Source organism: Erithacus rubecula (assembly GCF_903797595.1).
Source record: "Erithacus rubecula genome assembly, chromosome: 1".
NCBI lineage: Eukaryota > Metazoa > Chordata > Aves > Passeriformes > Muscicapidae > Erithacus > Erithacus rubecula.
The window spans coordinates 41,341,997-41,358,612 of NC_136658.1; the positions used below are offsets into that span (position 1 = coordinate 41,341,997).

The 16,616-nt window shown below is 42.2% G+C and overlaps 1 protein-coding gene across 1 annotated transcript in view; it reads left to right on the forward strand.

Annotated features, from left to right (window-relative positions):
- DDX10 (DEAD-box helicase 10) overlaps window positions 1–2,438 on the forward strand; it is a 156,274-nt gene extending 153,836 nt beyond the window's left edge. Inside the window, exon 18 of the mRNA XM_079298709.1 lies at window positions 1,527–2,438. Coding sequence (XP_079154835.1) covers window positions 1,527–1,716 — 190 coding nt within the window. The 3' untranslated portion in view covers window positions 1,717–2,438. The remainder of the gene's footprint in view (window positions 1–1,526) is intronic.
- The last annotated feature ends 14,178 nt before the right edge of the window (window positions 2,439–16,616 follow it).

A 16,616-nucleotide genomic window follows, 5' to 3' on the forward strand; every position in this document is an offset into this window, starting at 1 on the left:
ACTTGTGCAGCCCACCAGCACAAGGCCATCAGAACTCCTGCAGTAATTCCTTCATCTCTGTGTAGGGGCACAATGCATTGTGCTGCTCATCCCTCTCAGAGAGCATTTGGGAGCTTGCTGAAAACTGCCATGTTTGGGGTTAATGTTTAGGTTAGGCTGGTTTCCAGTTAGTGTGAAACCAGCATTTCACAGACTGTTAACTAATCCTGTTAGTGGAAAAAAATAAGGTGGGCAACTGGAGGTGGGTTGAATTGGGCATTGGGTTCCTTTGCTACGTTGATTCTAAGGACAGTATTCCCCAATTAGAACTATTTATTGTAACAGCTGTTTCTAATTGTGAAGTGTCTAAACAGTATTTCTGAATGGAGCATTTCACAAGCATATTACATTTACACTTAAGCAATTGTAAAAACTATGGACATGAAAAAATTCTTGTTGAAACTTTTTTTGTAAATTATCTGAATTTTCTGGGGAATTATAATTGAAAATCTGAATTTAACCAACATTTTTTGAAAAGCCTTAACTCAGATTTTGATGTTCCATTTCTATTTTTGATATGTTTTAAAAAATGCAAACATAAAAAGCTGAGAATGCTGTTTTATTCCAGTTAGATTGTTTGGATGGAATGGTTTGGGGTTTGGGGTTTTGGATTTTACTGGTTTTGGGGTATGAATTCTACCCTACAGCATACAACAACCAGCTCTCTATAATCTGGTTCACAGATGTATCTTAGAATATATTTTATTAGATTGTTTTAGACTTAGATAAGACTTATAGCATTTTTTCTATGTTTTGGACAAAAAATGCATGAAGATAAATGAAAGCTCTGTCTTTACTCCCATTGTTGTCACGTGGCCACATGGTAGAAGCCAGGATGATAAAACAGATTGGCAGCTGTTTACTTCAGATTGAAGGCTGCAAAATGCAGCTCATTCAAGTCTTAAAAACAGAAAGAAAAGAAAAACAGCAGAAGAAATAGGAATTCACCAGGGAAAATTACTGGGTTTGCACTTTTCCTCTTCCTCTCATGGCAAAGAGGTATTTAGTAGTTTCCAAGGGAAATGTCTGAATAAGGGGAAAGAGTGATCAAATAGTCCCAGATCAAAACTGTATTAAATGTAGTATTTGCCAATGAAAAGACAGTTCTTACATTTTTATTTTTGGTGCATATTTATTGTAGGCAAGATCTTGAATGCATGTCAGGGTCCACTGACACATTGTTAAATCAGCTTTGTCAAATTGTCTGTTGCTGTATTAGGCAGCAAATATTAGATAAGACTTATAACAATATCCTGATACACTATAATCAATTAAGACAGCAGAACATTCACCACCACCTCGGTCTGAGAGCAGCTCTAATTTAGATATTCTGAGTTCATCAGTTTCCATTGCTTCACCCTTCTGAATTGTAAATTTGTTTGCTCTTATCTTGACACAAATTTGTCTTGTTTAAAAGGAATTGTTAGATTACATGATGATATTGATTACCACAGTTGTTAAAAAGACTAATTGATTTTTTTCTGCAGTGAACTTGAGGAGAAGACTGTAAGAAAGAAGAGAAACTATAGCAACAGTGCCACAGCAGAAGAAATGCCACTGAAAAGAAAGAAGATGCAATTCAGCCAAGAGGAGGACCCCTGTTTGCCATTAGATACTGGGCTTTCTCTGGCAGAGGATGAAGAGCTTGTACTGCATCTGCTCAACAGTCACAACTAATTATTTTTCTGCAGGTTTTCTACTCTGGGACATTTCCACAATTTTGTCAGTCATTTACACAAAATGAGTTTGGCATCTGGGCAGCTGGGTACCAGCAAACGTAGATAAATAAGTTCCACGTGCAGTGGGATTGCCTTAGATTGGCTCAGAGGTTATAGACAATATTTAGTTTGATTTACAGGGCTTTCTAAATGAACTTTTCAACCTAAATCCCCAGGTGTCATTTTGCAGTAGCATGTTCATAATTTTAAATCTCCAAGTTTTGAAACAATTACCTTCTTTTATTTTCATCTTGCTTTAAATTAAAACAGGATATTCTTTTTTTGACTATGCCAGGGTTTTATTTTGGAAGATACTTGTCTACTAAAATTTTTGAGGAAGAAATACTGTTGGCAGCTCAGATCATGTTACTTAAAAATAAAGTATGTACTTTCTTCTATGTATAAGGCATATATTTTAAGGATATTTTAATAAAAATTTCTAGAGCCTTGATGTAAACTTAATGGTGTCTTTCAGCTTTGTTATGAAAGCATTTATTTATCCTTCAGGTATCACTCCTGTTATGATTCTGTCACTGGTGTTAGGCAGTTCAGGAAACAACTTTTAGAAGCCAAAACTGAATCTTGTATTTGAATCCCATATGAATGAGAACACATTGTCTCATAGTTGTATCTGTTTGATCTTTCCATATGAACATATTAAATACTCCCTTTTTGTCAGTATCACTTTTTTGTCACAGGAATCTATCATTGCCTATTCAGTACAACCCTTTCCTCCTCTCCCTATACTCTATGCCAGCTTTTAGCTCAGTTACCCAAAACTGAAAATATACTGCAAATTCTTGCCTCCAAATGCTTCTTCCACTATTCTGCCAGCAGGCAGAGTATCATAAAAACTATTATAGGCAGAGCACATCTGCCATCTGTTCCTTCCTGACAGTGTGGAATGAGAAGAAATGACTGAGTTTCACAAACAGCTAAACATGAAAGATGGGACCTGCTTGGCAGCTGATGCACAGTGTTTGTTTAGTCTACAGTGCCACAGTGGGCCTGGAAAGTGTTGTGATCTGGGACCAGCATCACTGATGAATCTGTTAATGAAGAAGGATCTGCTGTGGTGCTGCTGTGACTGGTGCACCTGTCCCATGTGCCATCCTGTGAATGGCTGCAGTGAATGTAATGAGCAGCCTCAGCAAACATCTTTCTGTGCTGGGATAGCAGAGCTCCTGCTCCTGTAGCTGTGAAGGGAGGCAGAAAACTGCAGTGCAGAGAGCTCCACCAGCAGAAAGCTGCTCAAAGATGATTTGGATGTGGGTGACAGTACATATATGGTGTGTACTTCTTACAGATATTCACAGATTCATAGTATATTTGGTGGTGTTCTGTTGTCTTACACATCACCTGATGTTTATCAAATCAAAGCTTTGCTCTGAGAAGCATGAACAGTTGTTGTTGAGGCAGGCAAGTAAAAAACCAAAAGACTTACTGTGTCTGACTAGCATATTCATATTTGTATGCTGAAGTGAGAGAAAAATATTCTTACCTACTGAACAGTAAGACTAAAAATTAAATTATACATGTTGGAAGGATTACGATGCACTTCTTGTGATGATTTTTTAATTGTCTGCATTAAAATAATTTTTCAAGTGCTTTTACTTTATTATTTTTGGATAATGAAGTTTCTTATGTATTTGTGTTACTTGATACAGAGCCAGCCTTTCTTGAATCCTTATGAAGTTTGCCCATCTACTTCAAATGTGTCCTTCCTTGAGGGATGTATATAAAGAATGAAGCTGTGTGTAAAAGAAGAGGGAAGGGACTTAAGGCAGATGCTCCATGCCAGGAGTGTATGTAAGAACAGGTAATTACTACATGTGCTAGAAATAGTAAGACAAAAAAATCCAGTATTCAGCATTTTTGGGAAGCAGCTGTGGTTCTGGGTTACCATGTCAGCTGTAGATCTGCTTTAAGGGGCTCCTCACCAGCTCTGCTTTTCGCAGTGTTTTTCTGATCTAAGAAAAGAAGCCCAAATAGACAAAACAAATACCAATCTCAAGATTGACTTGACTGAAGAGTGTTTTATAGGGAGCTTGTTTCAATTCCCACCTGAGGACCTCTCAATCCTTTGCTAAAAGACCTTGCATGTCTGTCCAGGGCTAGTGGGCAGGCAGAGCAGGGCCAGCTGGGCATGCCACCCTCCACCCTTCCTCTATCTCCTTTTCCCCTGGTGCCCCTGTAGCATCAGAATAAATCCCAAGCTTCTGCAAGGTTGTACTTCATAAGCATTATAGTCCCAGCTTTACACAGGAGAAATGGAAGTGGGGAAATCATAGCCAAAGACTTCCTTGATAACTTTATGTAGATTGATCTGCAACTCCTAAATCACTTGTGGTTTCTCAAGGGCAGCCTCCCACTTGGCATTGGAACTGCCTTCTGTGCAGAATCATAACCTTCAGGTGCTGCTGTCTGTGGGGATGGGATTCAGGCTACTTCACCCCTGCAAGCTGCAGCCTATGGAAAATCCCTTTTGGAGGCTCCTTCAGGAGGGGTGGAAGAGTCTGAGTAAGGTGCTGAGCATTTTCCAAGGCCGTTGGCCAGGAGACAAACTGCCAAGCAGGAAGTCATGTTTTAAATAATGCATTTTCAGATCAGTTTGCATTTGTATATTATATTAATAGTGGTTGATTTCCTGCTGCTAGAATGGTTCTAGTATGTTGATTTATAGCTGGGTATGGCATTAAGCTCTATTACATGTGGCTAATTAATTCTAAGATACACATCAGGCATTTATGTAATGGCATAGTTTAGTCAGCTTTTATTCAGAATCAATTTTTCTCTTTGTTGTGTAGAAAATAACTAAGACATTTGTCTGCCAGATAATTTATTGCAATTTGTTTGAAGCCTCTTTGGATGAAAAACTGGAAGTCAAGTAAAAGTCAGGAGAGTGTTGAAGAGTTTGGATTTTTTTAGATCACTTAAGTAGACTGGCACTAGATGTGCTAGCCACTGAAGATACCAGCTTGCAGTATTTTCATGAGGCACATAAAATGTGTCATAGCAGAGGTAGTGTTAACCTCAGCATCATAGAAGTTTCTGTTCAATGTTCACTTTGTAAAGACCTTATTGATGCTGCACATTAAATTGTGTGAAGAGTATAAGAAATTTAGGCTCTAACATAAGGGATTGCAAATTAATATTAAACATTTTAAATGGGTATTTTTCCTTAAATATTATATGAATAGAAATAAAATATAACTCCTCCTGCAACTGAGTTCAGCTGGAGCATTGATTGGTGTGTCCTGCCATCCAGCTGTACTCATAAAGAGAGAGAAATGCCTGAAGCAAAACATTAAAAAACAGAGAACTGTGGTAGAGAACATTCAATTCAGACTATAAAACATAGTACAAGATCTGAAGATACAGAAGTGACCCTGTGGGTTCCTGTAATTCTGGATATATATGACTAAACTGATATTAAATACAAGAAGAAGATGTCTCTTAGCGAGGGCTGCTAATGGGTATTTTTCTTTATCGTGCTGCTCTCTAGTTTGACCTGATTGATGCTTGTGTCCTGTGAGAGATGGAGCATGCCTTGGAGCCAGGATGCTGGGCTGTGGTAGGCTGCAGCTGCTGCAGAAATGGCCACTGTAGCTCAGGGTGTTACTGCTTTTATGCTGCAGGTCACTGCCCCAGCTGTAACCTTCCTGTGGCAAATAACCTGAGGGTTAAAATCAACTGGTTGGTTCTGTCCTGGAAGAGATGACTCCTTATGCTGCCCATTTTGGGAATTGGGCAGAAGGCTGGTGACAGACAGCTGAAGGACAGTATCACTTGTGCAGCAGCCACTTCTGTTATTAATTGGGTAAGGACCCTATGCAGAGTGGACCCAAACCTTGCACCCAGCATGCTTCAAGCTACAAGATCCAGAGCACAGTTAAGGTAACTCCAAGAAATATACAATTTGCAATAAACAGTGAGAAAATACTATTACCTTCACTTTTGGACCACATTTCATTAGCTTTGTTTGTTATATTGCTCTCTTCTCTGGTGTTTGCAGCTCCTCTGATTTTAGTCTTATTCTTCCAAATTGATGGTTTATTCTCAGAAGGATCTGCAAATTTTATCTTTAAAGTGGAACTAGATGCCAGAAAAATGGATTGCCATCATCTTTGTAAGTTGTAAAAATTGCTATCAAGGCATTAGTTGTGGGCATTTTATATAATGAAGTAGTGCACACTTTTATAATTAAATGCTCCCCCAACTTCAAAAGCAAATCAGTCAGTCAAAACCATCAAGGAATTAGAAAGCCTAATGCAGAAGAACATTCTTTTCAGGTCTGTTAGGAGATATTGCCATGATTAAATCAGTAGAGAGAAGTTGATCTGTTCCAAGAATGCATTGTTCATTGCCTATTTTCGTCTATGTCTGGCCAGAAGCCATTTTTCACAAAGAAAACGATTCATCAGATTCAGTCATGTAAAAATGATTGCTTAAATTACACTGGGCTATCAGCTAGCAGCTTTACCCAGGAGTGAAATCTCTTGGGTCAATGCTATCTGTAAGTTTTGCACATTGTCTGAGATGTGCTTTGTCTATAAAATGTAGATAAGTTTAATTAAACTGAATTAGTTCTGTTGAACAGTTTTTGAAATCCTTCTGAGCTGAGAAGTAGCTGTACTGAGATTTCAGCTGCATTAAGAGGAAACTAATGAGCATTGTTCTCATAATCACGTATGGGGTCGTGGAGGAAGATAATATTCCTGGCTATGGCCTCTCTGGGACTGCAGGAGCCCTTTCTGTCATGCACAGCTTGTCCCTCTGATGCTAAACCTAAGCTTCTACCAAAAAAAGCAATGTGTAAGCACAGGCTGTAAATTGAACTTGCTGTAAATTGAACTTGCTGTAAATTGAACTTGCTGTTAAGCATGTTGATGTGCTTGAACTTATCACACTTAAGGTGAAATGGAATATAGCTCAGTTTTTTGCAAGTCCATCATATATACATTGTGCTGCACTTCCTGAGGAAGTGAAACAGCTCCTCTGGTCTGGGTGGTTAATGGCCATACTCATGTGATCATTCCCACCAAATGCATTTGATTTATACTGAAATGCAACTTGTTTTTATTCCATGAGCTCAGTGAAAGCTAATGAACATGGCTTAGGAACTAATTTGAGCTCATTAGTCATCACAAATGTCTTAACAAATCACACTTCAGCAGGTTACAGGCTTTTTATGCCATTATCCTGAGTACAGTTCTTATGTATTTGAAGAGGCTGCCAGTCCTTTGTGGAATTTGGTTTTCAGAGGACTTTCTCCAATTCTTAAAGTAGATACTAATGTGAATCCTTTCCCCTAGCTATGAGGAGTCTACTTCAGTGCGCTCTGTTGCCCACAGGAGCTTGCCAGTGTGCTTCAAACAGGTGTCCTGGCCTGCCAATAAAAGCTCCTCATGGGTGGGAAGACTCTGCCATGAGAACCTTTGCAATGGAGACACTTGTTGCCACCAGAAAGTGGATAAACATCCCCCTGGAAGATATGTTTTCCCATATGAGTATTGCCCTGAGTCTGTTTCCAAATTTTTTTTTTTTTTTTTTTATGGCAAACCCCCAGAGTGTCTGTGCAAACCTAACTGGATTGATTTGACTGAAATGCTTGTTAGTGTGTGCAGAGAAAGCAGAGAAATGCTTGCAGTTAAATGAATGATTTGATATCATCCCACTCAGTATCACACACTCAAATGATGGACCCCGTTTCCAAAGGGAAACCAGCTGTCCTGCTCTCAAATCCCTGGTCATGGTAAATGGCACAGTTTCTGTATGGATGCTGCTGAGCTTGTCCTTGTTAGTCCTGACCTGTGGGGGATGGTTGGTTGGTGAAGGCCTGGGACTGTGGGAGTCCAGGGTTTTTCCCTGGCTCCTTTGGGGGTGCAAAAACCCCCCTGGCAGACCCCTCAGAGACCCCTGAGTGCTGCCCAGGAGCTGCAGGGGCTGGATTTGGCTCCTTGGAAGAATCTGCCCACATTGAGAGAAGAGACACAGAAAATAATGATGAGTAGAGTGTAAATTAGAATGTTAGAACGTAGATAAATAGGTTTTCTTGAATGTTTATGATAAGGGACACGTGGCCAAGATGGAGAATTTGGGGGGTGGACACCTTTTCCTCCTTCTTCTCCATGTCATCCATGTTGGGTGACACGTTGGCCTCTTGGATTGGTTGGGGTCAGGGCTGGACCATTTAATAAAATTGTATTGTATTGGGAAAATTTTGTAAACATGTAATATGTAGTACTAACTATATAAGATAAGCCCTGCCTTGACCAGGCAGATTCCACCATGGATGCCAGGCTGAGCAGACCGCTGCTGGCCAGGCAAAATGTCCCAGAGATAAGAAACAATAAACTGTCCTTGGAAAAAGAGAAAACTGTCTCTGGCAGTCTCTCTCCGGCGGCTTCGGGGAAAACCAGGTTTTGAACCACCTTCGTGTCCCTCTGGGGTGATCTCGGGGCAGAGGAGGAACCCCAGACTGGGACACCTGGCGTCCCTGGGTGGGCTCGAACCACCAACCTTTCGGTTAACAGACTGGGACATGGGACATGGATGAGAATCAGAATATTGAATTAGCAATGAGGTTACAGTGAGAAGCAATCATGCTGTTTCTCTCTAACACTGTTTGGAATGCACAGGGCAGTGCACATGAGCCCTTTTTGTCCTCTGAGAGATAAAGAAGGATGCTTCTCTGACTATTTTTGCACTTCTCCTTTGTAAATCTCTCCATCCTCCCTCAGGAAAATGAGAACATTCAAAAGAACATTGTAGGGAGCTACCAAGCTTGGCTTTGGCATTCTCTTGCCCAAACCTTTCTTTGCCTGTCACAGGGGAGAAGCAGTCCCAGGCAGAAGCACAGTGCTCTGGCTGATGTCCCTTGGCAAACCTGAGTGCTGCATTGTAAGGCAGTGATGAGGTGACATGAGGATGTCATCTGTCAGGGCCTGGCCCAGGAGCTTTTTTTTTTCAAGCCTCTCACTGACAGCTTTTTAAAAAAAAAAAAAACTTTAAATATGTTTTCCTGTTGTAATGCCTAGCAGAGAGGCAGTGAAGTGGATGGCAAGGGACCAGAGTGCAGGGGAAGCTTGGTGTGCAGGGGAAAGCTCCACTGCTGCCTTCCCTCAGGCTAAGCTCGTGTCCAGCATCTGCTCAGTGGCTGTGGCTGCTGGAAGAGATGGTCTTTGACCCACACAGCTGTTCAGTGCTCTTTATAAAGAAGAGTTATCCAGCACAAGGAATGAAGTGCACTAGGTAGGATTAAAAGCTTGCATTATTTAAATATATGTGAGAACACGCTAATCCAGTTCCTTGTCTAATGACTAATTAAGCCCATTTGCTCTTTCTGTTGTTTCTTGTAGATGCTGATACATTTTTTTGCAAACTGATTTGCTTCTTCAGCACCCAATTTCAGCATAAACAATGCCAATCTGTTAGTGATGCAGACTTCCTTTGGCTAAAAGAACAGCTCTCCTCTATAAACTTGCTAAATAGAATCAAGGGAGAGTAAAATTCTGCACTCAGCTCTTTTTTTTTCCTATCATCTGAGGTTGTAGTTTCTATCCTCTCTTGGATGTGGAAGCAAAGGAGTGCAGATCTTGGGCACCTTCAGCCTGCTGCCAGCCCACTCTGCCTGGGACTGAGCAGGTGCCACAGTCCCACTGTGGTGGGACCTTGCACATTGCTCTGCCAAGGGACAGCACCAGGAAGATGCCCATAGCAGTGATGTTGGCAGCAATATGGGATCTGCACACAGACAAACAGCACAGAAGAATCTCAAGCACTGGGAGACCCTTGGTGGGACAAAGAGTTAGGAAACACCAAGGAGAGCAAAGCTGGAAATAGGGAGATGTTGGGGTGGGAGGTGTCTGCTTCTCCTGCCTGCAGAAACCTGCCTGGGCCCCTCAGAGGTGGCTTGAATAGGTTTGGCCATGGGGACATTCCCCTCCTGGCTGTCAGGGATTGCTGCTCTGGAGTGGCTGTAGCTGTGGGTGCAGCCATGGGGGACTGGCCTGTGCAATTGTCCCACAGGCCTGCCGTGGTGACCAGTGCCAATACGGTCATTTAGCCTTTTCTGAAACTCAGTCAAATCCTCTCTGGTTTTTCTGATAGGTGTGATTAGCTAGCTATGCCATCTTGCAAGACTGTACTTATTAAGTTCTTTCATTGCTTTAACTATTCAGAATTATAATTTTGAATTTTCAAAATACAACTCCCTCTGCGGTAATACAAGATTTTATACATTTAACAACAATTCCACTCACATTTCCGTTGGATAATGTTCAATATCTCACCTAAATAGTCTCCTCTGTTTTGTAAATATTCATCATTTTCCCCATCTATTCCTGTCTGCCTGCACAGACACTGAAATTTCCTTTCTGTCAGTCAAGTCATAAAGCATTAAGAGGGGCAGTTTTTCTCCACTAAGTGAAAATATGAGCTTGTCTATTTAGCTCTGCAGAGATGTTAGCATTCATTCTGTGTTCAGTTAATGTATGTGGCTGCAGCAGCCACCGATTCTGCAGAAATAAGCAGCACCACAAAATCACCACTGAGTGTTTTATTAGGGAAATGCAAAGCTCAGTGTTTGATCCTCTATGTTAAGTCATCTAAAATACCCCCTGCCCTCTTCTCAGCCTCCTACCTCCTCATTTTCTAATCTGCTGTGTGTTATTGAGCATTACCACGTATTTGACAGAAAATAATTGCTCAGTGACAGCCAAAAAAATTGGCTATGGTCCTCCCTGGTGAGGGGCTAGTGGCTGCCTGTCCACCCTCCCCAGCATGTTTGCCTCTGCCCTGACTCCTCTTGGCTGTCTGGATTTGTTCCCTGAGCACCTGCTGTGTCCCCATCCAAGTGCAACCACCAGAACCAGGCTGAGGGGTCCCTCTGAGGATGGCTGGAACTGTGCAGGGCAGAGGATGATGCTGCCAACCTCTGCAGTGCTGCTGTGTATGTGTGCCTGTGCAAGGATGACCTTTTCTCAGATGTGGGGCTGCTGCCTCTCACGTCCTTTCACCAGAAGCAAATCTTCCCCCACCTTAGTCCTTGCGTGCCTCAGTGACAGGATCAGTCTCCAGGCAGCTCATGGTCTGCCTGCAAAGGGTTAGTTGGCTGTCTGTGGAGAGTTACTGAGCTTTGGCTATCTGTGTTTTCAGTTGATAACTACTTAAAACTTTGCAGGCTCATCATGGTTCATCTGTGCTCGAAGTGAGAAAGGTGTCAGCTCTTCACTGCCAGCTCTCCCTGTTGCCCATCATTTGTCATCTGAAAAGGGTGTGAGATTCAGTGAAGCAGCAGCTAATGAGCAGAGGAGCAGATGTGCTCCCTTACATGTAGTGTCCCCTTCAGCAGGACCACTGTCCCTGGGTGATCTCTGGTCCAGTGTGAGAACTGTTAAAAGAACATCCTGGATTTATTTTGCAATCCCACAATGTATCTCTAGTGCAACAGGTGCTCTCAGACAAGTGATGCACTACATGGACACTGAGACTCCTGGACAAGCCTCAAGAAAATGACCTGAATTCTTAAGAGGCTGATGTTATGTACAGTGTAAGAAAGATTACAGAGAATGGAAATGAGCAGCAACTCAAAAAAAGAAGAGAAAGTTTTCATTTTATGAAATATGTTTGAGTTGCCACATCATTAAGAAAACCATGATCACGATCATATTAATGGATGATTGCCCTATGAAGAGCAACTTTAGTATGAACACTAATGAAAATCTAGCATGACTCATTAAATTAAAAATAGGTGTTTCAGCTGCTCTTTGCCAATCTGGGATTCAGCTGTGGTTACTGAAGTACACAGTCTCTGTTGAGGGCTTTGGGGATTGCATGAGCAGGGCTGTTGTCCCCAAGTGAAAGCTGAGCTAGGAAGAGAACTCAGGTCTTTGTGCAGGGGTCTTTTAGGTGCACATCCTGCAGGTGCCTCTGGCTTTTGTTCCAAAAGGAGACATCATCTTTGTTGCCTTGGGAGAGTCTGCTGGTAACTCCCTCTTGGGCACATCAGTGCCTGAAGTGCTGGCACCAGCCTACTACCCTTGTTAGAAACTGCAGGTGAAGGAGGAACTCTGTGTATTCAAATAGTTCTTTAACTACTGCTTGGAGAATCTGAAAGGGACTGGGTCACCTCTGAAATGTACTTTCTGTGCCTGAAGGTCGGTGATAAAATTCCTGCTGGTTTGTTAAGAGCAGAGGTGGCCTCAGGGCTGATGTTGCTGAAAATAAGGCCTCACTTTTGACCCCAACTCCATAGAAATGATCTCCCAGCCTGTGACCTGTCACCTGTGCTCACGGGGAGCAGCACTTACTGGTTGGAGCTGCCTTCAAGCATCTATATTTAGCCAAAACATTTTAGTGAAAAAACAGTCAGTGAGGCTGTCTAGGGGGCAGCTTTGGGGAACTGATTTTGTTTTCTTGGCAGGGGTTCAGTTGTATCAGCAATGGTGGGAAGGCTCAGATGGAGAAGGGAGCAGGATTTCAGCTTTCATTGCAAGAATTTTCTTTTATAACCCAAATTCTGCTTGAATAACCCTTCTCAGTTTAATACATTGATCTGAGCAGCAGTAGCAGCCAGGTTGTGATAGGCTGTTTGAGGGCTGTTGGGAGGGAAACCATTTGCTGTGTAAAATGGATTAGGAGGTGAGTGTGCTCAGGTCAAGCTGTGTGCTGAAATGCTTTCAAGTTTCTCAATGCCCTGCAGTGTATGACCAGTGACCAAAACATCCTGTAAATCAGTAGGGACAACATCAATTCCTTTCTCATCACTTATCGGTGACCTGTCAAAGTAATTTTCTGAATTTGGTGGAAAAATGGTTTTTAAATGAGGGAAAAGTACTTGGCTGTTTTCTGGCACACATTGACCATAACTGCCTTGGAAATGCAACTGTGAAGTCGACTGGCTAAGTTTATCAGCCTGTACCTTTTGTTCAGGAGCAGTTTCTGAATTTGTTACTCTTTCAGGAACTTAAACTTGATACATATGCAGTTCAACTGAGAAAGCAATTACATGGAGTAACAAAGGGGTTATAATTCATTGTAATGTTAAAAATGAGAAGCTATTCAAAGGTGCCTTATACTCAGGAGAGAAAACAAAGTTTCTTTGTTTATCAACCAGATTAGCTCATGGTATGAAAATATTCATAGCAGCACCTTGTCTGAAGCTTCTGTAGGCAGTAGCAGCCTACATTAGAGTTGAACATAGACCTTGAGATCACTCCAAGTTCATTTTCTTTCTTTCTTGGAGCAAACATTTTATCATTGAAGCTGGTGCCTGGCAAGACAAGGATGCAGAACTCTTGGAGTGAGACAAGGGATTGATTTTGCCCTTGAAAAACCTGAGCTCAGATGTGAAAAACCCATCCTAATCCCCATTCTGCTGCTGGTCTTAATTTTGATCTATTAAACATAGAGAGGCTCTGGCAAACAGAAGATATTAATCCAGTCAGGCTGTTTCTGGGCTCATTCTCCACCTAGATGAAAGTTGTGAGGCAGGTGGCACTGGTGGCCAAGTCCCCAGAGGGGTATTTCCAACCTCCCAGAAACAGGCTGCAAAGAAGGGAATTTGAAAAGATTGGCAAGGGAATAAATCCTGTTTGCCTGGGCCAGGAGGCTTCTGTGTTGTTTCTTCTCCATCCAGAAGTGTAGCTGGTGTCTATTATCACCACCCCAAACTGAGCTCTGTCAGTTTAGACCAGAAATGGGTTTTTCTGCTCAATATATTAATGTTAAACATGAGGAAAAACCTTGAGTCTTCCATGCAGGAGAGGAATGGACTGAAATCAAAACAGGAGAGCAGATGACCAGGGAGCAAGGAGAAATGGGGAAAGGGATGCACTGTAGTGTTTGCTGGGATTTGCACACTCTGAAGCCCTCTGATTGCTGAGAACTGTGATGTTACTGCCCTGCCTGTGCACTTGCTGATGTTTCTCAGCATGTATTCAAACATTTCACACTAATGATCCTTCATTGCTGGCAGTAATGCAAATGTGTTCTTACCAGAAATATGAGAAATCTGCTGTTGTCTCAGCTTTTCTTTTGGTTTGACAAGTGCTTCATAGCAGGTGATAACAGGCCCTGACACAGCCAACTCGCTGCTGCAGTGTTTTGAGTCAGTTTAGCTGAGCTGACTCGTGATCCATTTTGGGGGCTGATAAGAGATTTTTCCAGGATTTTCCTTTAGTGGTAGAAACATTTCTGTGAGATATTTTTGTGGGGCAACAACCTCTTGGCTGATCCCTAATTGCATGTCCTGGACAGTGTCATTCTGAAAGCAAGTCTCTTCATGCCTGCTATGACAGGGAAAGACATCTGGAAGAGACCCAGGTGAGCCTCAAAATGATGTGCAAATGCAGAAAACCTGGCCTCAAGGAGTTTCAGATGCTGCTCAGATGGCCATGAAATACCTGAAATTCTGAAGAAGTGAACTTTAATAGCCAGTCTCTTATCAGAAGTATGGTTACTTCTGGAGGGAGGTGGGGCAGATGCAAACTTTGGTAATTTTCCTTTTTTCCCCCTGGTATTACACACAGATCTCTTTGGCACCAAAGTAGCAGTGGAAGAGAGCTTCTCAAAAAAATAGACAGCTTTGCCATGTGTTGCATAGATTGAAGCTAAGGACAGTGATTATCTACATTAGTGCTTTTGCTGCTGCTAAGACAGATGTAATTTTTCTTCAATAATAAGTACCAGAAAGAAAAATACTGCTTGAATGTATACAACTGATGATGTTCAGTTTTGGGACTTCTTCAAGGACTGATAATATTTATTTGATGACTGGTCCCATTAAAATTTGCCATATTGATTCATTTGCCAGGAAAATTAATTGGTGGATATTTCATATAATACAGTTGTATTGATCTTCCAGAAGCTGGTGAGACAGAGGCTTTCATCACTGGACAGCACATTATACTTTAATTGATATATTCTGAAAGCTAATTAGAGGCCAGCTGGATTCCTTGGGGGAATAGTATTTATTTTTGATGCTGACAAAGTGCTCCAATGCACAAGTCATATGGTGTGATTTAAAAGTGATTAAAACTTGGCTACAGACAGAGACAACTTGAGGAGACTGCCGAGAAGCCGAGACCAGGAAGAGTGAACACCCAGATCTCTGTAATCACTCTGTGCTCTGTCTCACACACACACCTCTCTGTCTATCTATCAGCCAGTGAAGTATCTGGAGAGAGGTTGCAGCCCTTCAATTATTCAGTGTCAATCACCCTCTAACCAGCACACACGTGTGTGTGTATGTGCCATTGCAGCCTTGTCTGGAAACTCTCTGCAAAAGGGGTTATTAAAGTCCCACAAGTAAGAACAAGTGAATCAGGAAACCTAAACTCTTCCACTCATGTTATCTTATAGTGCAGGTCCTCTGGTATGATCATGTTTCTCACTTTATAAAATAAAAGATCTATTTTTTCCCCATAACCCATATATGTAATCTCCTCTATGCACATGCTTTGCACAGGGGAGGCAGAGAGGGAATGCAGAGGAACCTGTTGCCATGAAAACTCACCAATGAACACACAGAACAGCTGGGATGACTAGCTCAGGTGTAGACATCTGTATCTCATCAGATGGATCCAAACTCACATTTTTGTGCTCTCTGATCTTTTATATATTTGCCTCCCAATTTGTTATATGAAGAATTATCTTTCCAAATTTCCTCCATTGCTTTAGATGACTCTGGCAAAGAATTCCCTGTATTTTCAGTTTATTATGTTGGAGCTTTTATTTGATTTCTCTAGAGGGGAAATGCTCTTGATGGCAAGGTTAAAGGATTTCATTGAAAATTGCAGGAGAGCTTTACCCACAGCATGTTCATCCTCCTGCAAAGCAGCCCTGCCATATCCTTGTGTGCTTCTGCAAGGTCTGCTCTCAGCCTCTCATCCAGAGACCAAACCATTTTCTTTTTATTACTATTGAAGGCTGTGACTGTTTTTCAATTTTCTTTCATTCGTGGCAGGTATGAGCTCTATCTGTTTTTCTGTAATTGATTCCTGTTCTCATTTCTCTCCACCTGCCTTTGGACAAGCTCTGCAGAACTCTGTCAATGTCTGCAGTGGCTGGAGCTCTGCCTGTGCAGCAGCTGCCTCTGCCCAGCTGCCAGTGCCTGCCTGCAGCATCCTGGCCACTGCTCCCTCTGCTCCCTGGGACCTGCCTGTGCTGAGAGCCACCCCAGCTTTGCTGGCACTCCTGCATTCCTTTTTGTGCCACCGTGCCTTGCTCCTGTGCCTGCAAGGGTGAGTATCATCCAGTCAGCTTACCTGACCAGGTAAATCCAGACTCACTGAGATCTGCATCTCTGACTGCTCTAGTAAGGTCACACCCTGGTGCCCAGAGGCACCAAAGGAAGTGCTGCTGGCTGGCTCCTGCAAGCTTGGTCACCTTCCTAGGAGCTGAGTTTATCTTCGTTTCAGGGCTGTTTCTGCTGTAGCTCTCTTGATTTTGATAAATTCCAGTTGTGCCTCCAGGAGTTACTGTTGGAGAGGGAGTCTGAAGGAGCAGAATTGTCTTGTACAGGACATCACTGACCGCTGGCATCAGTCCCATGCTCTGACAGGTAGCTGCAGCATCCTCCTGAGACACTGCTCCTTAGCTGCTGCTAATACTTAACCTCTTCTCCTCTCACATGTAATCTCATCACCCTGACAGCTGAGCAGCTGCAAGAGGAGAGAGAATCTCCTCAATATTTACAGAAAGATTTTCTGTTTCTGCCCAACAGCAAAAAGCCATTAAGAAAAGATTTTGGTTCTATTAGTCTGGGCAAGGAATTTGTTTGTGAAACTAAATTTATGTTTTTTTCCTGGCAATGCTCTCTTTTGGTAAATCTTCCTGAAGCTAATATTATAATTC